The sequence below is a fragment of the Sus scrofa genome, chromosome 7 (genome assembly GCF_054392235.1).
Source record: "Sus scrofa isolate SSC_HxYL_T2T_F1_AM1 chromosome 7, Sscrofa_HxYL_maternal_Yorkshire_Landrace_v2.0, whole genome shotgun sequence".
Taxonomy (NCBI): domain Eukaryota; kingdom Metazoa; phylum Chordata; class Mammalia; order Artiodactyla; family Suidae; genus Sus; species Sus scrofa.
In genome coordinates, this window is record NC_139389.1 from 111,392,425 (window position 1) to 111,417,860 (window position 25,436).

The 25,436-nt window shown below is 54.1% G+C and overlaps 1 protein-coding gene across 9 annotated transcripts in view; it reads left to right on the top strand.

Moving 5' to 3' along the window:
- The window catches only part of TMEM63C (transmembrane protein 63C), a 70,784-nt gene extending 47,261 nt beyond the window's left edge, over window positions 1-23,523 (top strand). For 8 of the 9 annotated variants that reach the window (XM_084969863.1, XM_021099548.2, XM_084969864.1 and 5 more), the window contains 16 exons: window positions 148-256; window positions 1,892-1,965; window positions 2,570-2,650; window positions 2,762-2,885; window positions 3,647-3,780; window positions 5,189-5,311; window positions 5,773-5,926; window positions 7,011-7,117; window positions 8,638-8,724; window positions 9,275-9,340; window positions 12,429-12,591; window positions 12,827-12,932; window positions 13,338-13,505; window positions 13,916-14,025; window positions 17,353-17,421; window positions 20,357-23,523. In XM_084969863.1, coding sequence (XP_084825989.1) covers window positions 148-256; window positions 1,892-1,965; window positions 2,570-2,650; window positions 2,762-2,885; window positions 3,647-3,780; window positions 5,189-5,311; window positions 5,773-5,926; window positions 7,011-7,117; window positions 8,638-8,724; window positions 9,275-9,340; window positions 12,429-12,591; window positions 12,827-12,932; window positions 13,338-13,505; window positions 13,916-14,025; window positions 17,353-17,421; window positions 20,357-20,557 — 1,876 coding nt within the window. In that variant the 3' untranslated portion in view covers window positions 20,558-23,523. Of the gene's footprint in view, window positions 1-147; window positions 257-1,891; window positions 1,966-2,569; window positions 2,651-2,761; window positions 2,886-3,646; window positions 3,781-5,188; window positions 5,312-5,772; window positions 5,927-7,010; window positions 7,118-8,637; window positions 8,725-9,274; window positions 9,341-12,428; window positions 12,592-12,826; window positions 12,933-13,337; window positions 13,506-13,915; window positions 14,026-17,352; window positions 17,422-17,590; window positions 17,702-20,356 lie in introns of all 9 variants that reach the window. The other variant, XM_084969866.1, reaches the window with a different exon arrangement.
- Window positions 23,524-25,436: the final 1,913 nt, after the last annotated feature.

The window sequence follows — 25,436 nt, forward strand, 5'->3', positions numbered from 1 at the left end:
CTTCTCCATTCCCTTCCAAGGTGCCTGAGTGTCCAGAGGCACCAGAGGGTGGCCCTGGGGGACCATGGGGGTGGGAGGGACCAATCGGGGGAGACTGCATGGGGTGGAAGAGAGGGTCTCACGCCTTCTGTATCTTGTTCTCGGCAGGAGTAAGTTCCTGTGGCTGCATAGCCTCTTCGCTTTCTTATACTTCATCACCAACTTCCTCTTCATGACTCATCACTGCCTAGGGTTTGTGCCCAAGAAGAGCTACAAGGTGAGTAAGTGAAAAGAGCTACCAGAGTAACTCCCTTTCAGACGGGGCCCCTCCCCTGCTGGACCATCCCCCTCCCAGCCTTCAGAGCATCCGAGCTTGGCGTGTCCTGCGCACCTGCGGGGGGCAGTCTCACCTGGCAGGGCCAGCCGCCTCCGGTGTCCCTGCGAATCATCACCTGGTACATCCTTCTGGGTGGTTCAGCCTCGAAATACTTGCAAGCTGGTTGGTAAATAGCTGCTCTCAGGTGCCTCTTCCCCTGCATCCTTGCTGCCCTGGACCCTCTCCAAGGACCCCTGGGCCTCCCCACCACCCCCAAACTAAAGGCTTAACTAACCCCTGGACCAGCAGGAGGCCTCCATCCCCAGCAGCCAGTGCCCCCTGCTGACTCTGGATAGATGTTTTGACTACTTTGCCCACTCTTGCTGCGCCTAAGGTCCTTGCCCTTCCACAGTCTCCCTGAGGTCGGAGGCCCCATGTCCTCCCCTGTGCGTCCCCACCATCTTGGTTTGTGTCTCCCAAGCCCACCCGAGACAAGGCTTTGAGTAGCATTATTTGAGAGGTGATCCCAGGAAGGACCACTGGGGGAGGCGGGGGAGGTCTTCTGGGAGGGAAGGCCTCAGATAAAAGAGAGAGCAGGAGTTCCCGTCGTGGCGCAGTGGTTAACGAATCCGACTGGGAACCATGAGGTTTCGGGTTCGATCCCTGGCCTTGCTCAGTGGGTTAAGGATCTGGCATTGCCGTGAGCTGTGGTGTAGGTTGCAGACGCGGCTCGGATCCCGTGTTGCTGTGGCTCTGGCATAGGCCGGTGGCTACAGCTCCAATTCGACCCCTAGCCTGGGAACCTCCATATGCTGCGGGAGCGGCCCAAGAAATGGCAAAAAGACCAAAAAAAAAAAAGGAGAGATTAACTCCTTCAAGCCATCCATCCTGACGCACTAATTCACTCTACCCCACCCCAGAATCCTAATATGCATACGCCTGAAAAGTAACCCCGAATGTTTCAGCGTGGCAGGCATGGAGGCTTGGGCACTCCTGGCCAGTCTGGACTCAGCTACTTCAGCCTCCCTCTTGTCACCAGAATTTTCTGCCCAGACTCCCCTCTCTTGCAGCAAGTTTACCAGACTCTCACCTGGAGGTGATGGCTCAGGCAGACGTTTCTCACTCATAAAATAAAATGTGACCTTTGAGGAGCTTCCCCATTCCCTCCCCAGAGTCTAGCTCACCTCCCAACTCTCTCGCGCCGTCTGATGTCAGGGATGCCCCAGTGAGGTGCGACATCACCTGGAGCAGCAGAGCGGCAAGAAGACCAGAAACCAGCAGGAGGACTCTGGTCCTCCTCCGGCCATGTCCATGTCTGCAGCCTCTGGCTCTTCCTCACTTGACCATAGCCGTCCATGGCAAGGGGCCCACAGGGGGCCACAGAGGATAACAGGTGTAGCTTGCCTGCCTGTAGCTTCTCACGCCTGCTGACCTCCAGGACAGGCTGGGGAAGTGGGCACTTGGCTTACGCAGCAAGGAGGTAGCCTGATGTGCCGTAGAAGACCTGCTCCAGATGGTTCAGGCCACGCGAAGACCCAGACTCCAAGAATCTTGTGTGAGCAGAGTCTTCTCTTTCTATTGACTTTCCCCACCCAGGTCACAAGGACGCTCATGATCACCTATGTCCCCACGGACATCCAAGACCCAGAAATCATCATCAAGCATTTTCAGTAAGTGAGTCGAGCGGGCTGAGGCAGGGGATTGCCTTCTCCTGGTAACCCTGCCTGGTCCTCATGGTGAGGTGGCACAGGATGGTGGGGTGGGAGGTGGTGGCTCACCCCGGACTCAGCTCAGGACCAGTCTTTCACAGTGGGGGAGCCCAGGCTGGGGCCAGAGCAGGGGGTGTGAAGTCAGGGATTTCCTACACAGCATGGGTGTGATGGGGGTGCTGGTCTTCTTTTCCCTTGTGCCTCCAACTGTGGAGCCCAGGGAGCCCCCAGACCACAGCTGTCTAGGGCAGGTCATCCTGAGGCATCTTTTGTAACCCAGATATAGGAACTAATTCTCTCTCCGTAAGCAGCAATTTCCATCTCTGCCCCCTGGCCCTGTTCTGTGCCTTCTGGGAACAATGTAGCAAATCTCAGATGAACAGAGATCAACCCTGAGGTCCAGCCTTAGGAGCAAAGGACGGATTCCCCCATCCAAGCCCCAGGAACCACGGGTAGCTGAGCCCCCCAGCCCTGTGGGCCGTAGCTCTGGGTGCAGGGGCGGGGTGGGGGAGGGGGGAGTCCCTAGCCCCACCGGCTGGCTCAACATCCCTGTCTGTGGCTTCAGTGAGGCCTATCCAGGGTGCGTAGTGACCAGAGTCCACTTCTGCTACGACGTCAGGACCCTGATTGACTTGGATAATCAGAGGTGAGGCTGCGGCGGGGCCTGTCTGGATCTAGGGTGGGCAGAGCAGGGGAGGTTGTGGCTCTGCTGGCCCCTGACCGCAAGATCCTTCCCCCGCTGCCCACTGGCCGACAGGCGCCATGCGATGCGGGGCCGGCTCTACTACACGGCCAAGGCCAAGAAGAAGGGAAAGGTGATGATCAAGATCCACCCCTGCTCCCGCCTCTGCTTCTGCAAGTGCTGGATTTGCTTCAAAGAGGTAGCTGGCATGGGCACCGGGCCACACGGTGCAGGGGCTGGGGCTCTGGGTCTGCAGGCTCTGGCCAGGGCTCTGGGTGGTGCCCGCTGCCCACACCCTCGGGCCCCGGCCCCGTTCAGGTCTGCTCTGTGCTGTGGCCCCCTTAACTCCTCCTTTCCTGTCCACCACGTCCTGCCTCCCTGCTGAGATGCAGAGGAGCCGGAGCCTTTCTTCAGGCCCCTCCAGAATGATCCAGGGAGGATTCTTGCTCCCTTCTGGTCTTGGATGGGGGGACCAGTGAGGACACAGCAGGCTGCTGGAGGCTGCCAGGCCTCAGGCCTTCCAAGAGCTAGGACAGAGCATTTGAAGGCAGTGGCGTCATCTTATCACCCAACCACTGTGGCTAGAAGGTCTCAGGGCAGGACTGCACTCCAGCCAGTCCAGAAAAAGAATCACTCTCTTTCCTGAAAATGCTGCAGCCACATTCTGTCACTCCTCTGGACTCCACCCCAAACCCAAACGTACCCCTCACCCCCAGCTGTGCCTGACCTTCCCCTGATCTCAGAGCAGGGAGCTAACTTCAGAGCCACAGCCTTTTCCTCTTCTAGAGCTGAGATCCTGGAGCCCATCTGGGGTCCTGAGTTTTTTGCCAGGCTTCAAAGGGAGCCCGGGATGGATTGGAGGCCTCAGGCCTGCGCCTGGGTGGAGAGAGGCTTCATGTCCAGGCAGGGCCTTCCTGGAGCTCTGGCCGCTCCAGCTCTGAGGGCCGCGTCTCACCCCAGGTAGATGCAGAGCAATATTATAGCGAGCTGGAGGAGCAGCTGACTGATGAGTTCAACGCCGAGCTCAACCGCGTTCGCCTGAAGCGTCTGGACCTGATCTTTGTCACCTTCCAGGACTCCAGGATGACGAAGCAGTGAGTGCCGGGGCCAGCTGCTTCCTGTGCCCAGCCCAGCCCAAGAGCGGGCCTCTGCTTCTCTGAAACCATCCTCTTTCACCCCCATCCCAGCCAAGAGGAGAAGAGAGCGTCCCTTCAGTTTGCCATATTCTGCCCTCCCCTCGACCCCTCCGTGCTCCTCGCGGGCATGGCAGCCGCCATCTTGCTTTCCAGAGCATGGCCGTGTCCGTCTTCCCCCAGCTGCCAGGCTCAGCTTGTCTCCAGAGGTGCCCAGGCCCTGGGCTCCTCACTCCCATACGTCCCTGCTTCAGCACAGAAGTGGTCAGAGGAGCCATTGACCTCTGGCCTTGATGAGAAGGGCACCCCGTTCCCCTCATTGCACATCACCTCTCTCCTCAGCAAGAGTGACAGAGTCAGAGCTGAGAAGCCCTGCTTGCCAGAAGCCTCTCCTGCTGCAAGCCTCCCCTAATCCATAGCCTTATAGCCTCCCCTCCCCTCTGCCCCAGCCTCTGGCAGCCCCACCTTGATAAGGAGTAGATTAGGTCCACTCTGGAATGTTCTAGAAGGACTCTTAGTACAGAGTCAAATAGGTGGGAGCCTCAGAATCTGTCCTTTTGAGGACTCTCGACCCCCCTTCTCCCTGAGGGAGCCCGATCATTCACAACACTTTGTCCTAACCCACCTCAGCCCTACAAAGGAACAGTAACAGCCTAGAATTTAGTCGCTAACGATCGTGTGCAGTTTTGCAAGGGACTCGCAAATTTCTTATCTGTCAAATTTGGTTACTTACATCTTCCCTGTCCGCCTCCCAGAGGATTAAGAAGGGATATGTGCTCTGTTTAGTGTGGCTTATATAAAATAGTGCATCTACATAAGCTAATACTGTTTACTTTCTGAGAACTGCCACTCAGTAGAGAAAATCTACGGTTTCATAACAGCAGATGTGTGAGTTATAAAAACCTAAGAAGGGGCCCCAGAGCCAGCACCTGCTCCTCTCTGGTTATACCTTCAGTCATCCATGCAATTAGGATGCTGCTCCCGACCAATTAGCACAGTGTCAGGCTCTGCATAGAATTCAGTCTTCGGTAGTTATTGATATTAAGAGGAGGCTGATATTAGCACTTCCCCTCTCAACCTCCCAGAAAGAGCACGTCTCTGTGCCATCACTACTGTTACAGGGAAGAGACATGCACTGGGAACCGTGTGGTCTCCTGTCGCCCTGGGCACTCCCTCCCTGCAGTGTCCCCTTCCTCCAGTGACTAGGCCTTAGGAGCTGCCCACCGCTAAGTCACCAAGAATTCCAGGAAGTGAGCGAGCCCCCACCTGAAGGATGGCGGCAGTGGCCTTGGGCCCTTGTCATGAGACGGCCCCTCCAAGCCCATGATCCTCACCCCCGGACCTCTGTCTCCTCCTCCCGTCTCCGCAGCATCCGGGAGGATTACAAGTACATCCACTGTGGTGTGCAGCCCCAACAGTCCTCGGTGACCACCATCGTCAAATCCTACCACTGGAGGGTTGCCCTTGCCCCACACCCCAAAGACATTATTTGGTAAGCCCGCTCTGCCCCTTCCCTGGCCTTTGAGCTCCTCTGAGACTGAAGAAGGAAGCAGGATGGGGAAAGGAAGCAGGGCCTGCCCTCCCACTTCATTGCCCACGTACAGCCGCCACTGGGCTCTTTTCTTTCCCGGGCATCAGAGGCTCCTCCCACCTCCAGACCCCCCGCCCCCCGGCACAAGCATAGAAGGTACCCAACCTTTGGGGAAAAGGTTTCTCCTGCAGAAAGGATTCAGATCATCTTGGGGGCTCACCTATGGGATGTGTTCAGAGCCTTTACAAACAGTGTGACTGAGGGGCAGGTCCAGGGCCATCAGCTGCAGGTGTGGGCCCATGGGGCTGAACTAGACCAGGGCGGCCCAGTCCACAGCTGGCACGCATGACTCAGCGCCTGGGCTCTTCTGAGGGCTGAGACCTGGAGTCCTAAGGGCGTCTCCCTCCTCCATCCCTCCCCAGGAAACACCTGTCCGTCCGCAGCTTCCATTGGTGGGCCCGCTTTATCGCAATCAACACCTTCCTCTTCTTCCTCTTCTTCTTCCTCACCACGCCTGCCATCATCATCAACACCATCGACATGTACAACGTCACCCGCCCCATCGAGAATCTGCAGGTGCCTCCTCTGCCCTGGCCAGGCACGGGGACCCCAGGGAGAACGTGGGCGAGGATGGGATGGGGGTCTACCGGGACGGGACTCCAGAGCCCTTGCGTTTGTGGCAGTGGCAGTGGTGTAAAGAGCGGCATAGAGTTTCCTGAGCTCTAAAGGGGATGTAGGTTGTTGCTTGTCTTAAGGCCTGGGGAGGAAGAGGGGGAGCTGCAGGCAAGTTCTGGGGCGAGGTTGGGGGGATGGGCACGCAGGGCTTCCTTAGATTGGGTCAAGCTAGAGTGTGGCAGGCGTGACAGCTTCGTTCTCCCCCACATTCCTCAGAGCGGGCATCCCTGGTTTGAAGACAGGGTTGAGGGTGGGGAAGACTGAGGTTAGCTCCCAGAGGAGCAGGCCCCCCAGCTCTGTCTCCACCTCCCTCGCTTTGAGACACACCCACTGCAAACAGAGTGCTCGACCAACAGGAGCTATTGCTGACGTGGGGCGCTTCTTGCAGGTGGAGGTGTCTAGAGGAACTGCCCTGGTCTGTTTCCAAGTTCCGCAGCCCCAACAGTGTTGTAATGATCCCAGAAGGATTCCCTCCTTTCATGGTATCCCAGTCCCCATTTCAGCAACACACTTCTGCGGCTACTAAGGCAGCTCCTGAGTCGGCTTCACAGTAGGCCCCAGGCAAGGGACCACAGCTCTCCCTGGGGGTTCTGGCCTCACACCCCCCCCACCCCACCCCTTCTCACGCAACATCTCAATAAAAGCAGGATCTCCTCCCTGAGGTCTGAGACATGAGTGACAGCAGATGACCTCAGGGCCAAGTCAGGAGGAGCAGCCTCTCCGCATAGGAGGCCTGCACTTCTTGGGGATGTCACTTGGCCTTGGGGTGTCTGCCTCTGGGTGCCGCAACCAGGCAGGCCCCTGACCAGGAAGGTGGGTCAGAAAGGCCAGGCCCACTGCGCAGCCTCAGGGACCCCAGGTCGGCTCTGGGACTGAGCTGGAGAAGAGGCCGAGGTGTGGGAGAAGGCAGGGAGGCCTGCAAGGGGAAGGGGGGCTTCTCGCATTGATGTCTCTCTGCCCTCCTCCGCTTCGCCCTGCCCCCCAGAGCCCAGTTGTGACCCAGTTCTTCCCGTCCCTGATGCTCTGGGCCTTTACGGTGATGATGCCTCTGATTGTCTACCTCTCCGCCTTCCTCGAAGCCCACTGGACCAGGTGAGTCCCCTCCTAGCCCTGCTCTTGGCACCTGCTTCTTCCCCTGCCCCTGCCCCCACCCCCACCAGCCTGGTGCTCCAGCGGCCTGTCTGGCCTATGGAATGGAATTGATAGGGGGTGCATTTGATCCCCCAAAGCTAACACATCTTTTTTCCTTTGGAAAGAGGGTACCTGTTTGTCCCTAGGCCTCTGGCCTCAGGGATACTGAGATGGGGCCACCATCTCAGGGATGTGGTGTCAAAACCAAGCCCTCCTTGGCTGCTCTTGGCCTCCAGCCACACACTGAGAGTCTGGAGCTGTAGGCAGAGATGGGTACTGCCAGGAATCAGGCAGAGGGCACAGGATGCGAAAGAGACAGCAGGACTTGTTTGGAAAATGTCAGAAGGGCTGCTACGGGCAGAGCAGAGGAGCCCATGCCCTCAGTCTGACTGGAGACTCACGTAGCCTGCACAGTGCCCATATTTTTAACAATTAGGAGCTATTTCTTATTTGTTAGCCCTAAGAGTTCCAAGGTAGGAGGTAATTTGCTTATTCCCTGATGCTCTGCTAAACTACATCTCATGGGCTTGTTCTTTAGGATGTCATAAAGATTGAGTCATTTCCGATAAACAAGGGTGTCATAGGTATTAAATATCCTTGACAAAATCAAGTCATTGCTTTCAAATAATTACTACTTCTCTCTTAAAATGTTCATTAGAAAGTATAGAAATACACAGTAGGAATTTCAATCCACATAAAAGGACATTTGGTTTCAACAGCTTTTGAAAGTATTTACCATATCCTGGGGCAGGTGGACCTGCTTTGGCCTGCAGGCTTCATGGGTCTCAAAAGTTATTTCCTTAAAAAAAAAAAAAAACCGGAGGTTCCATTGTGGCTCAGTGGTAACGAATCCGACCAGTATCCATGAGGACACGGGTTTGATTCCTGGCTTTGTTCAGTGGGTTAAGGATCCAGCATTGCCATGAGCTGTGATGTAGGTCACAGACATGGCTCAGATCCTGCATTGCTGTGGCTGTGGCGTAGGCCAGCAGCTACAGCTCCAATTCGACCCCTAGCCTGGGAACCTCCATATGCCATGAGTGCAGCCCTAAAAAGCAAAAAAAGAAAAAATAAAAAAGTTATGTCTTGCACCAAAAGTTTCTACTATCAGGCAGTAAGCCAGGGGGTTTGTCTTAACAGAAATCCTCACTGGTCTTTCCTCTGGCCAAGAACAGGGCTTATGTTGTTTATTAAAACTCTGTAAGGATTCTGAGTATCATTGGTAATATCCTTTAAACAGAGATGTCAAGTATTGGCACACATGTCCCCTCCCTCCCTTTCCAGTGCCCAAGGCAGACATCACTAGTTGATCACGCGATTCTTTCCTGGGCTCTCAGCCACAGTGCAGCTCACGGTGCTGCATGGAGATGGCATTGGTGGCACTCTCAAGCCATTTTCTAGATCAGGTAGCAGTCTCTGTCTTTGTTCTGTAGTTAGGCATTTGATTCTTACCATGTCTCTCTCTCTCTGTTTCTTTCTAGATCAAGTCAGAATCTGATCATAGTGCACAAATGCTACATCTTTCTGGTGTTCATGGTGGTCATTCTGCCCTCTATGGGACTGACCAGGTACCTCACCTCCAATTATCCCTCCCCCTTCAGCCAGAGTTTGAACCTCCTCCTTCAGCTACTGCAGGCCCACCTGTGGTTGCTGCAAATCCATTCCTGAAATAATAGTCCAGTGCCTATCATGAACCTAGCATAAGCCAGGTGTCATGTGAACTCTAAACAGTCAGCCATGAACTCTTCCCTCTAAGGGCTTAACATCCAGCTAGGGAGACAAGCCATACCTACCAGCTAACTGACAGCCCCGGGTGGAGAAAAAGTGTAGTAGAAATTCAGAAGAGGGCGAGAACTCTGTGGGAGAAATGGCTGGGGAAGGTTTTCTGGAGGGGATGGCCTTGCGCTGAAAGGCCAAAGGGTTAGAGGCAGGGGTGGCTCAGCGTTAAGAAGGAAGAGGGGCAGTGTGGACTGGCCAGCTGGAACATTAAGATACAAGAGTCTCTGGGGATTGGGCAAGGGAGGTTGGAAGGAGGGAAGCCAGCTCAAGAGGAATGGAACCCCAGGCCTTAGCTCGTAGATTCATGAACTAAAGGGTCTGCTTTATTCTTGCTTCTAGTTTGGATGTCTTTTTCCGCTGGCTCTTTGACATCTACTATCTGGAACAGGCATCCATCAGGTTCCAGTGAGTACTAGAGTGCACATTTCAGGTGTACTCCCAGGGTGCACCGGGGCTTCTGTGGGCTCACATCAGGTGGATATGTGCATCCTTTCTTTGCTCATACAGATAGAGATGAATGCATGCAAACACTCTCATTAGGCAGCCTCTTAACACTTCCTGTGCCATAGGCCCCTTCGGCAATCTCATAAATCCCTGGGATTCCTTCCTTAAATGAAGTTTTTGAAATAATTGTAGATTCAAAGGAAATCCCCCACCATGTTCTATGTACCTGTCATCCAGTTCCCCCCAATGGTACCCTCTTGCAAAACTCTAGTACAGTATTACAACCAGGAAATTGATATTGCTACAGAGCTTATTCAGATTTTGCCAGTTTTACATATACTCGGAGTAGAGGTCTTTAAATGGACAAAATACTTGGGTGATAATGAAAACCAGTTTTGCTGAAATATACTTAGCAAAAAAAAATTTTTTTTTTGTCTTTTTAGCTATTTCTTGGGCTGCTCCCGCGGCATATGGAGGTTCCCAGGCTAGGGGTCGAATCGGAGCTGTAGCCACCGGCCTACGCCAGAGCCACAGCAACGCGGGATCCGAGCCGCGTCTGCAACCTACACCACAGCTCACGGTAACACTGAGCAAGGGCATGGACCGAACCCACAACCTCATGGTTCCTAGTCGGATTCGTTAACCACTGTGCCACGACGGGAACTCCATGCAAAATATTTTAAAACTCAAATTTGTAGCACAATCTCTGTTACCACATATAATAATAGGATGATGCATTCTAAATGCAGGCAAGCAAAAGTTGTATGTATTGTTTCAAAGACATCGGTATGCAAGCTGATGTTACTTAGCTAGAAGAAGAATATTAAATTTGGGCAGGGAGTGAATTTTTTGATAAGGCAACATGCAGGTCCTGTTGGATAGCCAGCCAATTTCGTTTTTTTGTTATTGTTTTTAGGGGTATGAAAGTTGAAAATCCCACTTTTCAAAGATGTAATATTACAAATGACATGCAGGCTTTCATAGCTTAATTTCTAGGGCAAGGACCAGAATTCTCCAAGCTTTCTACAATTGAACTACAATTATGATAAGTTGATTTTTTTTCCCAAGATGAGTGAGTTCATCTTTGGGGAGGTCACTATCTTAGTATAGTTTGTATATGAGAAAGAAAACAGTTGCGAGGGAGTTCCTGCCATGGCTCAGTGGTTAATGAATCTGACTGGCATCCATGAGGACGCAGGATCGATCCCTGGCCTTGCCCAGTGGGTTAAGGATCCGGCATTGCCCTGAGCTGTGATGTAGGTCACAGACATGGCTCGGATCCTGCATTGCTGTGGCTGTGGTGTAGGCCGGCAGCAGTAGCTCCGATTCAACCCCTAGCCTGGGAACCTCCATATGCGGCAGGTGTGACCCTGAAAAGCAAAAAAATAAAAATAAAAAAATTGTGAGTTCCTGACTCAACTTTGATACCCTCAAGAAAGAAGAGCTTTAGAAGGAGTTCTGAAATATGCCCAGGGGCTCATAGGTTTCTCTTTTCAAGGAAGTTGACAGATTTGTGTAGATGGGGAGAGCAACAGAGACCTGGGTCACCAACGTGAAAACAGCCAGTGTGGCCATCTGTTCAGGTGGCTGAATGACTCTAAGTTGAAGCTGGCCAGCTAACTGCGTCAAATACATGTGTGCAGACAGGGAAATTTCAATCATGTGAATTTAGCTCATCTAATTTAGTGGCCTAGTTACTAGTACCATTTCAAAGCGATGGTGAGCACAAATGGTATTGTAAGAGCTTAACCATAGGTGCAACATGATGTGAAAATACCTCGTTTCAACTGGTGACAGACTCATGGCCACAGCTGACATTGCTGTGATTGGTCACCCACATTCTTAATGGAAGGAAGTGCTAAATTGCAACGAGAGTTTAGTGGAAATAAAAATGTAATTTTTTGCCGGGGGGTTCCCATTGTGGCTCAGTGGGTTACGAACCCGACTAGTATTCATGAGAATGTGGGTTCGATCCCTGGCCTCGCTCAGTAGATTAAGGATCCAGCATTGCTGTGGCTGTGGTGTAGGCCAGCAACTGCAGCTCCAATTCATCCCCTAGCCTGGGAACTTCTATATGCTGCGGGTGCAGCCCTAAAAAGGAAAAAAAAAAAAAAAGATGTAATTTCTTCCCCTATTCAAGATCACAGACCCCCAAAATTCTATTATGGACTCTCCAGGGCCTATGGACCCAGGTTGAACACCCCTGCTTTATTTATTTAGTTAGTCTTTTTAGGGCCTGACCCACGGCGTATAGAGGTTCCCAGGCTAGGGGTCCAATCAGAGCTGTAGCCACCGGCCTACACCAGAGCCACTGCAACATGGGATCCGAGCCACATCTGTGACCTACACCACAGCTCACAGCAATGCCAGATCCTTAACCCACTGAGTGAGGCCAGGGATTGAACCCGCATCCTCATGGATGCTAGTCGGGTTTGTTAACCACTGAGCCATGACGGGAGCTCTGCTAACACCCCTGCTTTAAATCAAGCCAGTGCAAATATCCCCAACGCAGCCTTGCCATAGACAACACCCCCATTCCTTCTGAAAAGGTCCTTGTTAACTTAAATTGGGCTGGGAGCACATACATACAGTGGGCCCTCCATTTCCATGGGTTCTGCATCTTCAGATTTGACATGTTGCTGATCAGAAATATTCTGGAAAAGGATGCCAGAAAGTTCTCAAAAGCAAAACTTGAAATTGCTACGTGTAGGCAACTATTTGCACAGCACTTATATCACATAGACAGCTCTTTACGTTGTGCTGGTTATTATAGATAATCTAGAAATGATTTAGAGTAGCCGGGAGGATGGCGTGTTTATCTGCAAATATTACACCATTTCAGTTAAGGGACTTGAGCACCCCTGGATTCTGGTATCCGCAGGGGGTCCTGGAACCCAGTCCCCTGAGGACAGGTAGGGACGACTGCATTTGAAAATCATTCTCCCCATCACTCCCTCCACCCTCTCCCCACTCCCTCAACACTTTTCGTCTCTCTCCTCCTCCTCCTCCCTCCCAATTTCTCGGCCCTTTCCCTCTTCCCCACCCCCAGGTGTGTGTTCCTGCCGGACAATGGCGCCTTCTTCGTCAACTACGTGATCACGTCAGCTTTGATTGGCACCGGCATGGAGCTGTTGCGCCTGGGGTCGCTCTGCCTGTACACCACCCGGCTCTTCTTCTCCAGGTCGGAGCCAGAGAGAGTCCACATCCGAATGGTGAGGGCCGGGCCCTTCCCCGAGCACGGTTTCCCAGGGGCGGGTGTCACCGAGGGGGACTGTTCCGCGCACGGAGGGACCAGGGGCCGGAGGGGGGAGGCCGGGTGAGGTGGGGCAAGGCGCTTCTGGGACACGGGGATTGGAAGGGAGGCTGCCATCCCGGACCAGCAGCCACAGGAGCCGCCGAGCCGCGCGGACCAGGCCCCCTCAGAAGGACGCCTGCCTTCCGCCCCAGAACCAGGCCATGGACTTCCAGTACGGGCGCGAGTACGCGTGGATGATGAACGTCTTCAGCGTGGTGATGGCGTACAGCATCACCTGCCCCATCATTGTCCCTTTCGGTGAGTCCCCCCGGAGACACACCCAAGGCTGTACCTCCTCGGACTGGGAGGGCACGCTCCGAGCCCCAGATCCCGCGGAGACCTGGGACAGCCTGTTGGAAGGGCGAGGAGGGCCCGGGTAAGGGCCAAGCCAGGCAGGGAGTGGAGGCTGGATGGCTGTTCAGGTGGGATGTGTGTTGCACAAACGCCTATTTTCCAAACCGGCAGAACAGGTTCTAGGGGCTCAGGGGAAGCTGCTGGTCCCAGAGGTCAGCACCATGGGGCTCCCACGGCCTGTCCTTGGCCCTCGCTGCTCTGGCAAGACCTGAATCTGGCATCTCAGGTCTGGGGAGGGCGCGCCTTGGGACGGCACAGGTCCTGGCTGGGGATGCAGCCCCTGAGGGTGCCTCCCTCTGGCGGCCCCAGGGCTGCTGTACCTGTGCATGAAGCACGTCACCGACCGCTACAACATGTACTACTCCTACGCGCCCACCAAACTCAACGAGCAGATCCACAGGGCCGCCATCCACCAAGCCATGTTCGCTCCACTCCTGGGTCTGTTCTGGATGCTCTTCTTCTCCATCCTGCGATTAGGTAGGTACCACGCCTGCCCGGCCCTTCCGCTCTGCCTGTTCCCCACTGCTCCATCACCCCCTCAACGACACCCCTGTTAGAGCCAAAGAAGCCTGGGAGGAGCAAGGCGTCACCTGTACGACATGGCCAAGTGCAGTGCCTTCTGGGGTGCTCACGTTAGGGTCCCGGAAAGACCTTGGATGCTAAGGGAGGACCAGTGTGGTCCAGCCGTATACATTTTGGTTTACAACCCTCAGGGCAACCCGTCTCCCCGCCCCATCCTATTCATTCAAACGCAAGGCTGGCAGCTCCTCTGGAACTGCTGAGCTGGGCCCCAGGCATCTGTCAGCCCGGGCGGCCGCTCAGCTGGCACCCCTGCCCACAGCTCCAGTCCTCAAGTGCCAAGCCCTCGCCTTTCCTCCTCCTTGCAGGGTCCCTACACGCCATCACCTTCTTTTCTCTCTCCACCCTCGTCATGTCCACAATAATTGCCTGCCTTGGCACTTGCCTGCGGAAGCTTCAGAGAACATCTGACTACGAGGTGAGTTGCCAGCCTGCCTTTCCTCCACTGGTTCCCCCCCCCCCCCAAGGCTCCCAGGGGCACAGCTCCAGGACACCCTCCCGGCCAGGGCACCCACAGCACCACAAGAGTGACAAGTTCTTGCCTTTTTCTGTGATGATGGAAGGTGTACAGTCAGGGCCAGCCATGTGTGCTCTTTGACCACAGATTCACACCTTGTGGGGTCGGGGGAATCGGGAAGACAGTGGTCCTCTCCTCTTCTCCCCTCTGACACCTCCTCCAAACCTCAGGCTCCTGGCCCATCCTTCCCACGCTGTGAGCCTGTCCAGCCACTGAGCTATGAGGACCACTCCAATAGATGCGGGCTTGAGAGAATGGAGGGAAGAAGGGAGGGGTAAAAGATGATAACCTGGGGAAAGAAGGCAGTCATCTTCCTTTTAAGAATCTCGGATATTGGAGTTCCCATTGCGGCTCAGCAGAAGTGAATCCAACTAGTATCCATGAGGATGTGGGTTTGATCCCTGGCCTCACTCAGTGAGTTAAGGATCTGGCATTGCCGTGAGCTGTGGTGTAGGTCGCAGATGAGGCTTGGATTCCTCATTGCTGTGGCTGTGGTGTAGGCCAGCAGCTGCTGCTCTGATTCGACCCCTTACTCTGGGAACTTTCATATGCTGAGGGTGAGGCTCTAAAAAGTAAACAAACAAACAAACAAAAAATAGAATCTCGGGGTGTTGAACTTGAGGCTGTCTGGAGGGGAGGCCTCGCTCTTTGGGCCTTACAGCTCTTTCAGCTCTCTGCCAGTAGGGCCCAGCCAGTTACTAGAGAAGGGAGCCAACCCATGCCAAAAAAAGCATGAGCACTAGATCAGCACTCCCAGTGTAGGGACTGTATAGGCGCCCTGGAATGATTTCCAGTGGACTAAAACAGTATTTTTTTTATTTTTCATGGCTATAGACTTTTCTATAAGTTGACCTTCTGCTTATGGCAACTGACACGGGTCCTCTGTTTATAATAGTAAACTGTTTCCTTTCTAAATGTATATAAGAAGGAAAGTTGATTTAAAGTACTAGCATCTTGGGAGTTCCTGTCGTGGCGCAGTGGTTAACGAATCCGACTAGGAACCATGAGGTTGCGAGTTCAATCCCTGGCCTTGCTCCGTGGGTTAAGGATCCGGCGTTTCCGTGAGCTGTGGTGTGGGTTGCAGAAGCGGCTTGGGTCCCACATTGCTGTGGCTCTGGTATAGGCCAGTGGCTACAACTCCAGTTGGACTCCTAGCCTGGGAACCTCCATATGCCGCGGGAACAGCCCTAGAAAAGGCAAAAAGACAAAAAAAATAATAATAAGTTAAAAATAAATAAGTAAAGTACTAGCATTTTGCTGGTCAGAGGAGGGAGCCTCTGGGAAGAGGATCTTCTTGCTTTTACGAGCCCCATATCTGTGTCCCTGGGCACAGATGACCGCTGCCCTCTCTACCTGGCCCCCTCCTTCCTGGGCCCGAGCCCATGCTAGTGAAGGACCAGAGTGAACAGCACCTCTGGCTCTGTCTTCGCAATGCCGTGATGTCCTGGAATCTGGTTGCCTGTGGGTGTCTACTCTATAGAGGCAGAAGGTGATGGTTTATTTATAATGTTGTACCAATTTCTGCTGTACAGCAGAGTGACTCAGTCATACATAGATGTTCCTTCTTCGATATTATTTTCCATCATGGTCTATCCCAGGAGATGGTATATAGTTCCCTGTGCTGTACAGTAGGACCTTATTACTTATCCATTCTAAATGTAAGAGTTTGCAGCTGCCAACTCCAAACTCCCCGTCCATCCCACTACCTTCCCCCTCCCTACCCCCACCCCCTTGGCAACCACACGTTAAAATCCGTTCCCTATGTCTTCGAGTCTGTTTCTGCTGCATAGATAGGTTCATTTGTGTCATAGTTTAGATTCCACATATAAGTGCTATCATATGGTATTTGCCTTTCTCTTTCCGACTTAGTTCACTTAGTGTGAGAATCTCTCGTTGCATCCATGTTGCTGTAAATGGCATTATTTCATTCTTTTTGTGGCTGAGTAGTGTTCCATTGTGTATATGTACCTCATCTTCTTAATCCATTCATCTGTCGATGGACATTCAGGTTGTTTCCATGTTTTGGCTATTGTGAATAGTGCTGCAGTGAACTTTGGGGTGCATGTATCTTTTTGAATTATAGCTTTGTCCAGATATAAGCCCAGTAGTGAGGTTGCTGGATTGTATGGTAGTTCTATTTTTTGGCTTTCTGAGGAACCTCTATACTCTTTTCCACAGTGATTTTTACCAATGGGAATAGGAGGGAATATAAATAGGGGTGTAGGGGGTCCCCTTTTCTCCATACCCTCTCCAACATTCATTATTTGTAGACTTCTTATTGATGGCCATTCTTACTGTGTGAGGTGATACCTCATTGTAGTTTTGATTTGCGTTTCTCTAATAATCAGCGATGTTGAGCATCTTTTCATGTGCCTGCTGGCCATCCATATGTCTTCTTTGGAAAAATGTCTATTTAGGTCTTCTGCCCATTTTCTTTTCCTTTCTTTCTTTTTTTTTTTTTTTTTTTTTTTTTTTTTTTTTGTCTTTTTAGGGCCGTACCTGAGACATATGGAGGTGCCCAGGCTAGGGGTCGAATTGGAGCGGTAGCCGTTGGCCTACACCACAGCCATAGCAATACCAGATCCGAGCCACATCTGCAACCTACACTACAGTTCATGACAATGCCAGATCCTTAACCCACTGAGCGAGGCCAGGGATCGAACCTGCGTCCTCATGGACTAGTAAGTTACTAGTCAGATTTGTTTCCCCTGAGCCACAACAGGAATTCCTTCTGCCCATTTTTCAAATGGGTTTTGTTGTTGTTGTTGTTGAGATGTATGAGTTTGTATATTTTGGCGAGTAAACCCTTGTTGGTTACATTGTTTACAACTATTTTCTGGCATTCTGTGGGTTGTCCTTTGGGTTTTTTTTTTTTTATGGTTTCCTTTGCTGTGTAAAGAAGATATTGTTGACGTCAAGGCTTCTGCTAGAGTCCAAGCGGGGTCATCTTCGAACCCCATCCTCCGCTCTGCTTACTTTCCCCCTAATGGTCCTTGCGAAGGGAACAGTCCTGAAATCTCCGCAGCATCCCGGTCCTCTCTCTGTGCCCCGGGGTGTCAGCCCTGCCAGCTGCGCTGCAGGTCTGGTAAAACAGAAAATGAGTTGAGTTTAAGGGGAGCAAGAGGCCCAGGCTCGAGGCCCAGGCTTCTCTGGATGTGGGGAGGGCAGGGGCAAAGAGTGACCCCCCCATCCTCTGACCCTCCACGTCTCTTTCCATGCACGCTGCAGCCCGAGGAGGAAATGGAAACTGTGTTTGACCTGGAGCCCAGCAGCACCTCCTCTACGCCAACTTCCCTTGTGAGTCAGAGCCTTTGCCCTGGGACAGGTCAGGAGGGGGGGTTGCTTGCAGGGGTGGGCTACTCCAGCAGCATTGTGGGGGCTCCAGCAGTTAGCACCCACCATGGGTATTGGGGGGGAGATGGGGGTTCCCAGACAACCCCCTTTGACGCAGCAGGACTTGGCCCAGGTCAAATTTCTGCCGTGGCCCTGGCTGAAGAGCAGTCATAAAGATAGAAGATCCAGGAATTACTACTACTACAAGGCATTCTCTAAAAAGAACGCAGAGAGGAAGAGAAAGGTCAGGGCGAACCGAGCCACAGCCAGCTGAATCGTGTAGACGCAGGGACATGCTGGGGCTCGGCCTCAGGACCGAAGGCTGCCTCCCAGGGCACAGGTGCCAGGCAGAGTGGCGCAGACAGAGCTGCAGCGAGCTATTGGAGGTCTGCACGGAATGGTAAGGCAGGGGCCGCGCCGGATGAGTGAGCCCATCAGCTTGTGAAGAGACAAGGCTGGACTGAGAGTGCCAGGGTCCAGCAGACTGGGCGTTGGCTGCCACACCGTGGCTCAGCCTGGAGGGGCAAGAGTGCTCGCCCGCAGCCCGGCCACAAGGGTGGACGCAGGGCCACCAAAGTGTGAGCTGGGTACCAGGTCAGCCGATGCCCTGATGCCAGGGTGCCTTGGAGGAGTGCTGAAGAAGGGCGCCAGCCAGCCTGGGCACTCAGGGAAGGCTTCCCAGAGGAGGGGACATCTAATCGGAGTCCAGGAAGGGGAGAGTAAGTGTCAGCAGGTGGTATAGGGTATGGGGAAGAGCATTCGAGGAAGAGAATCAGCCTATGCAAAGGCCCAGAAGAGAGAATCTGGAGCCCTGGGGAACCGAAGGCAGTTTCCAGCCTGGTGCCGAGGCAGAATGGGCAGCAGTGCCCATGGGAGAAGAGGCCCTCTGGTTGCAGCAGAGTGGGGTGAAAGCAGACACGGCAGTGGGCGGACACTCCTACATCAAGTGCACAGACCCGCAGGTCTGCCTTGCTCTGAAACAAACCCCCAGATAGGGCCCGATGACCTCTGGGAGGTGGCAGGGGAGAGAAGGAGCTTCGGTTCCAGAGAGACATCTCAAAGCAGGAAAATCTCGCTTCACATGGCATCTCCCTTGGGGCCCTTCCAAGATGACCCCTCTCAAATATTGTCAGCAGTGGTTATTGAAATCTTACAACCAGATGCTTCGCCATTCTCACTCTTGATCTTTATGCTAAACCTGCACAGTAGGGGTTTTTATCCTCATTTTACAGATGGGGAAACTGAGGCTCAAAAAGGTGAGTTGCTTGAGACCCAGGGTACTACTGAGCAAGGAAGTGGCAGACCAAGGTTGGAACCTGGTCTGACAGACTCTAGAGTTCAAGCTTTAAAAAAAAAAAAAATTACTGGAACTGGTTTTTTTTTTTTTTTTTTTAACTCTTTCACTATTATAACAGTGGGTCCACAAACAGATAAGTAAAAATAAGGAAATAAAAAGTCCATATTCTGACCACCCAGAGATGACCATTGATACCTGAATGTATATTCTTTCAGATTTGCTAAAATGACTTAATAACACACACTATTCTATAACCTGCATTTTTAGTCAACAGTCTCCGTCTTTCTACATATATATCTTTTTACCTCTTCAAATATCCAGTCCAAATTAACTTGCCTTACATGTTCCATAAATTTCTTCCATAGCTTGTCCAAACCAAGATCCAATCCAGTCCCTATGATAGATTAATCCAGCAGCTGTGCATGCCCCTTTTATTTGAGCACCATCTCTGTTTTATGACTTGGAGAGACCAAGCCAGTCGTTCTGCTGACTTTTCCACTGTCTGGATTTTCTGGCCTTTTCTTCATGATCTCTCACAGCAGGTCACTCTATCTATTATAGTTCCTGAAAACCAGAAGTTAGATAGAAAGGTTCAACACTAGAGGCAAGAACACAGTGGGAGAGAGAGCATGTCCCATCTATTGCCATTAGTGATGCTGAAGTGACTTCCGGATTCAGAGATGACTGCTGGCTTCTTCCGTTGCTCAGTTGCCATTTTTCCCCATGACCAAAAAGTCATCTATGGGGTTTCCTTTGGCCTTAAGTAAATATCTATATTCTTCTGTAGAAAGACTGTTTCCTCATCAACTAGGGCTGTTTGGTTTCACTGAAATAAATTTCTACAGGAAAGGTTTAAGTCTATCCAGTAATTACCTATATTCAACATAAGGAGTTGGTTTAAAAGTCACTTCAGGAGTTCTCTGCTGGCTAGTGGGTTAAAGATCCAGTGTTGCCATGGCTGTGGTTCAGGTTGCTCCTGTGGTGTGGGTTCATTCCCGGCTGGGAACTTCCCCATGTTTTGAGCGCAGCCAAAAAAAAAAAAAAAATTCATTTCAAGGGATGACAAACAGCTCTGTCCCTAGTACTTTGTGTTTTTTTATTCTGCTCTAATCCCAGGCATTCCTGGGACCACACCTGCATCTCACAGGTCACATGACCAAGACCTCAGATTGCAGCCTCAGTTTCAAATCCTGATGCACAGGCTCACCATGACACAGCCCAAGGAAGTTGTCGATGCGCCTCTGAAGCTGTATTAGAAAGTGCACTTGCTCAGGGATGGGGCTCTCTCCAGACCGCAGCATAGGGGAGCCTACTGTCATCTCCCCCTGGGTTCAGCCTGACCTGGAACCAAGAATGAAGGAGCAGTGAGCTAGGAATTAGGAGACTCGCACTAACCAGCCCAGGGAGTGCATAGATGCTCCTTAAAAGATCAAGAGCAACTTGGGCGGACGGGATGGCCAGGACTCGGGCTGCTGGGGAAGGAGGAAGGAGCCGTGGCTTACAGGGGCAGAGGCACTGCGGGTAGAGCATGAGGGGGCAGGGTGTGCCCAGGGCCTTGCCCCAGATGTGACCTCGCCCCATCTCCCCCTCTGTCCCGAGCAGCTGTATGTGGCCACCGTGCTGCAAGAACCGGAGATGAACCTGACCCCAGCCTCCTCCCCCGCCCGGCACACCTACGGCACCATGAACACACAGCCGGAAGAGGGAGAAGAGGAGAGTGGTGTGAGGGGCTTTGTGAGGGAGCTGGACTCGGCCCAGTTCCAGGAAGGGCTGGAACTAGAGGGCCAGAGCCAGTATCACTGACCAGGACCCGAGGCCTCCACCTGGCGACTCCGGCCCCGAGTAACGGCCAGGGGAGGGCCCAGCAGCAGGAGGCAGGAGGGCGCCCTGGACCGCCCCACTACCTCCTGCAGACCTTGGGAAGGCCAATGGAGCCCCGGCTAACTCTCAGCCATGTGGAGGCCCCGACCTGCTGACCAGCTAGAACAGGAGATGCTGGGCAGTGCAGAGGGACCCCTGGATGGGATGGCGGATACGGGCAAGCACCATGTCTCCGGAGCCGTGGCCGGAGCCCTAAGCAGAGACTGAAGGCTGGGGGACTTTTCTGGGTCACGATGGAGAAGGTGTGTGTAAGGAAGGAGGCAGGAAGAAACCCACCGGAGACTCCCTGCAGTCTTTGCCACCCTTCTACCAGCTGCCCTGCCCGAGGAGCTGCGGCTGCTGCCCTCCCCCCCTGCCCTTCCGCAGCCCGTCCTCCCCTGCAGTCTGACGAAGCAAAGGTATGTGTGCTGGGCCTCAACGGAAGACGCAGATGGCCGCCACCTCCAGGTGTCCCTGCATGGGGATCTGTAAAGAGTTTCTGCAGCCTCCAGGCAGGGGCGGCTGAGCCCACAGACTTGAAGGAGGTGACCGAGCCCCTTCCTGTTCCTCTGCCCTCATCAGATGTCCCCATGAGCAGCAGGGTAGAGACCTTCTCCTCCCTATTCCTGCAAGAGCAGCTGGGACTTGGTCCCTCGGGATTCATGAAATGGGACCTATGCGCATTTTGATGAAGCCACCAGGGCTGATGGCTGTAAGGTGGACGGGGCAGAGGCAGAATTTGTCAGGCCAGGAGGCAGGGGAGGGGGCTTCTCCCAAACCATTGAGTGAGAAACCAGACATACCTCTCCAAGCTCCAGGGCCTAATGAGAGGACCCCCTCCCTCCGGCCCAAGGTCAAGGAGAGCCACTGAGAGCTGCTCTGCCTCATATCCATCTGAACGCCTAGACCACCGGTAAGACCGAGGTGGGCGGCAGCTTCGGGTGAAAAGCCCATGCTGTGGACCGAAGGCGCTGGCCTTTCCCGGGCCTCTGCACAGGCCCCAACTTCTCCTCCCAGGGCCACCCAGCACTCAACTGAAGAGCAGTCAAGCGGCCTCCAGTGCCGTCCTGGCTCAGACACAGGGATGGCCTACAGGGGGTTGGGGTGTCCTCCCTGGACAGCCCCTCCCAGGGCTGTCACTATCTGAGGCCTGGAGGGGCCAGTACCTGAGTAGGAACAACACTGGTGACACCTAGCCCCATTGTCACAGGCAGAGGGGTGCAGGGCTCAGCCTCTGGGACAGGCCCCCATCAGGACACCGGGCAGCCGGTGTGGGAAGGCACAAAGAAGGGCTGGCTGGAGCCCCGGTGGACCAGAATGAGCCAAATCAAATGAGGTCTGTGTGTTCTAGAGCTTTCCAGAAGTCCCTTCTCCAAACATCTGGGCCCCTGCAGCCAACCTGTTGAAGGCGGGCACGCAGGGTCACCTCCCTGGGTGTTTCCCATCAACCTCCAGGCACACGGGGGCCCCTGAGCTTGGAGCACCTGGACCTCACTTTGCTCACGTCTCAGCTCCAGGAGCTCCAAGCTTGACCCCAGAGGAGAGAGAGCACTTGCAAGGCAAACATTGCTCCCCCTGGAGAGCTTGGCCCAGACTTTGGCATGAGGGGTCTTTTCAGAGAGCCTGGGTCAGCTGGGGTGGTTGCGGTCTCTCCTTGTCCAGGTAGGAATAAGGAGGAAATTCTGCCTAGCTGGTTCCTCAAAACCCAGGCCCACAGGGCCGCCTCCTCCAAGCATTCACCAGCCAACAAGGGGAAGGGTTGGAGTTCCTGTTGTGGTTCAGTGGGTTAAGAACCTGACACAGTCTCCAAGAGGATGCAGATTCAATCCCTGGCCTCACTCAGTGGGTTGGATCCAGCATTGCCGCAAGCTGTGGTGTAGGTCACAGCTGCGGCTCAGATGCTGAGTTGCTGTGGCTGCAGCTCCGATTTGACCCCTAACCTGGGAATGGCCATATGCCACAAAGGGAAAAAGGGGAGGGCGGGGAATGGTTCTTTCCAGGCAGTGTGGTCAGGACCCAGAAGGGAGCTCCTCCCGCCCTGGGGACTGGCTGGCTCTAGGCCCTGCTCGATCCCCTGGTGTGTGGCAAGGGGTGTCCTGCCAGAAGCTGGCCTCAGGGCTCACCGTCCCTGGGCACTACTTGCTGGCATCGGCCCACAGTCTCCGAGGCCCCAGCTGGACAGTTGCAGCTGCTTCTGCCTCTGTGTGCCTCTCTCCTCCCCCTGCCCACCCGGCAGCCTGTAGAAGCTGGAAAGGGCCCCGGCAAATGACACGGCCACACGGCTGGTGCCGCCCCCTCTGAATCTGGGTCAAGTGTGGTCTGGCTCTGAGAGAAGGTAATGAAGATGCTGAGAACCTTCCTGACTCGTTCACTTCTCTACTCTTCCTGGAGACCCAGGACAACCAGCAAGGCCCAGCCAGAGCTGCTCGACCTCTCGTGGCCACTGCGGGGGGTGTGGGCCTGCTTCGGCTCCTTTCACACCCCACCCGGGCCCCCCTCAGGCCTCCCCCCTCAACGTGTTCTTTCGACCCACATGTGTCTCACCCATCGGCCTCCACCGACCACCACCCACCCCACCCCACTGCCCACTGCCTCCCGCATCTGTCCCCAAAGCACCGCCTCTCAGACCTGACCCTCTCTGGAGGGCGCTGCCTCTGGGGACCAAGTGTGACCTAAAGCCTCCGAGAAGTGCCCCTCCCTGGGCCCAGGGCAGCTCCGGGCCTGCCTGCCTCTTCCTCAGACGCTTCTGGAAGCAAAGTGCCTATCAGCAGCATCGCATCCTCTGGGGACCCCAGTGGGGAGTGTGGACTTCCTTTGGCCACCAACACTAAAGGAATGTGCCAGAATGCCGAACCTTCTTGTTACTAACGCTATGACCGTGCCTTGAATAAACAAGTCCTCCCAACCTCTGCCGGCCTGTGCCTCTGTGTCTGGACCGGCCCAGCGGGGTCTCCCCTCCACCTGGAAGGAGCCAGAGCTCCCTGAGGTGGCCAGGCTGGAGCACCACTTCTCGCTTTGTGGCTTTGACCCCTGAGGCCAGAGCTGCCCCTCTGGGATCCTCTGACCCCCGAGACCTTCTCTGGCCCCTGTCCTCACAGGGGGAGGCCTGGCAAGTGCTACCTGGTCTGCTGGAGAGACAGAAAGTGAAGCTGCCTCTCTCTACTGGGGATGCTCTTGGGGGGCCCTGAGCAGTAGGGGAGGCCTTTCTAGTCACTGAGCTACCCAGGAAGCCAGAGGGGCAACAGAAGCCCTCAGGTGAGTGCTGGCCCTGAGAGCCGGCCGCCGGCCAGACTAGCAGGTAGACTTGAAAAGACCAAGACGTCGGGTGGAGGCCCCTGGAGGGAGCAGCAGGTGGGGCTCTGGTCTGCACCAGTCCCAGCCTCGGCGCAAGGGAGGGGGGGTGGGCATCAAGAAAAGGTTGGGCATTAAGACGGAGTTGTAGGGCTGCCAGGTCAGACTGAACAGGATAGGAAAACCCTCTGGCAATGAGTAGTTCCATCTGCTGTCACACCATGGCAGGGGGAAAGTTCCCTGCCCTGGGGGTTGTGTGTTCTGGCATAGGAGACTGGGGTTCTGGCCCTTCCTTCAACCAGCTTGATGACCCAGGGCTGGTCACCTCATCTTGAATACAAGACGACAGGAGGCCAACCCCTCTGCCTCATCACTGACTCGAGCAGATTCAGCTGCGGGGATGGAGGGAACGGGGTGGGGGCGGCTTTCTCCCCCCACTGCTCCCTGGGAGGACTGAGAACAGTCTCGAGCATGCTACCCAAGGATACTCACCAGACGGCCTCCTCAAGCTTTCACAGCCCACCTGTGGGCATGAGCTCAAAGCCGCCCATGGCGTGAGCCCGGGCATAGGGCTGGGGCCCATCCCCTTGAGCCCTCTCCCCTCAAAGCCATTGTTTCCAAGTCAAGCCAGATGAAATCCACAAAGGCTGCTTCGGTGGGGAGAGGGGGAGGAAGACCACCCTGGCCTCTAGGAGGGGGCTGGGTCCTGCAATCTGGGAATTGGGAAGGGGGAGGAGTGGGCCGATGGGGGGACTGGGGGACAGGCCAAAAGGGAGGCCTGGTGCCAGGGAAATCCAGGATGCCAGCTCAACGGGGCTCTGCCCAAGAGGGCCTTGGAGCACCCGACCGAGGGCCAGGCTGGACTCTGCAGGGCTGGAGAGGAAGCAGAAGGGCCCTGGGCTCCAGGAGGTTCCGCCTTGTGGCCAAGCTTGCGGCGGCTCCCTGCCACCCTCCCAAAGCCATCATGCTGAGGGAAGCTCCAAACTCCAGGTTTGCTCTGTAATGGCCCCCTGGTGGCATGGCAGAGCCTGGCTTCGGGGAAGACGGTTCACAGGTTTTCTCAATAGAGGCTGTTTTCTGAACAGTGGAGCTCCCTCAAGCCTTGACAATTAACATCCTAGCCTCTCTCTAGCCTCAAGGGCTGGGTCTCCATTCCAGCTGCAAATGGGGTCTCCTGGGAGATTTTTTTAAATTTTTTTTAAAAATTTTATTTTTGTTATTATTTATTATTTTTAATGTTATTTCCCCAATACAATTTTTTTTCCTACTGTACAGCTTGGTGACCCGGTTACACATACATATATGCATTCTATTTTCGCACATTATCCTGCTCCATCATAAGTGACCAGACATAGTTCCCAGTGCTACACAGCAGGATCTCATTGCTAATCCAGTCCAAAGGCAATAGTCTGCATCTGTTCACCCCAAGCGCCCCAACCACCCACTCCCTCCCCCTCCCCCTTGGCAATCACAAGTCTATTCTCCACGTCCATGATTTTCTCTTCTGTGGAAAGGTTCATTTGTGCCTTAC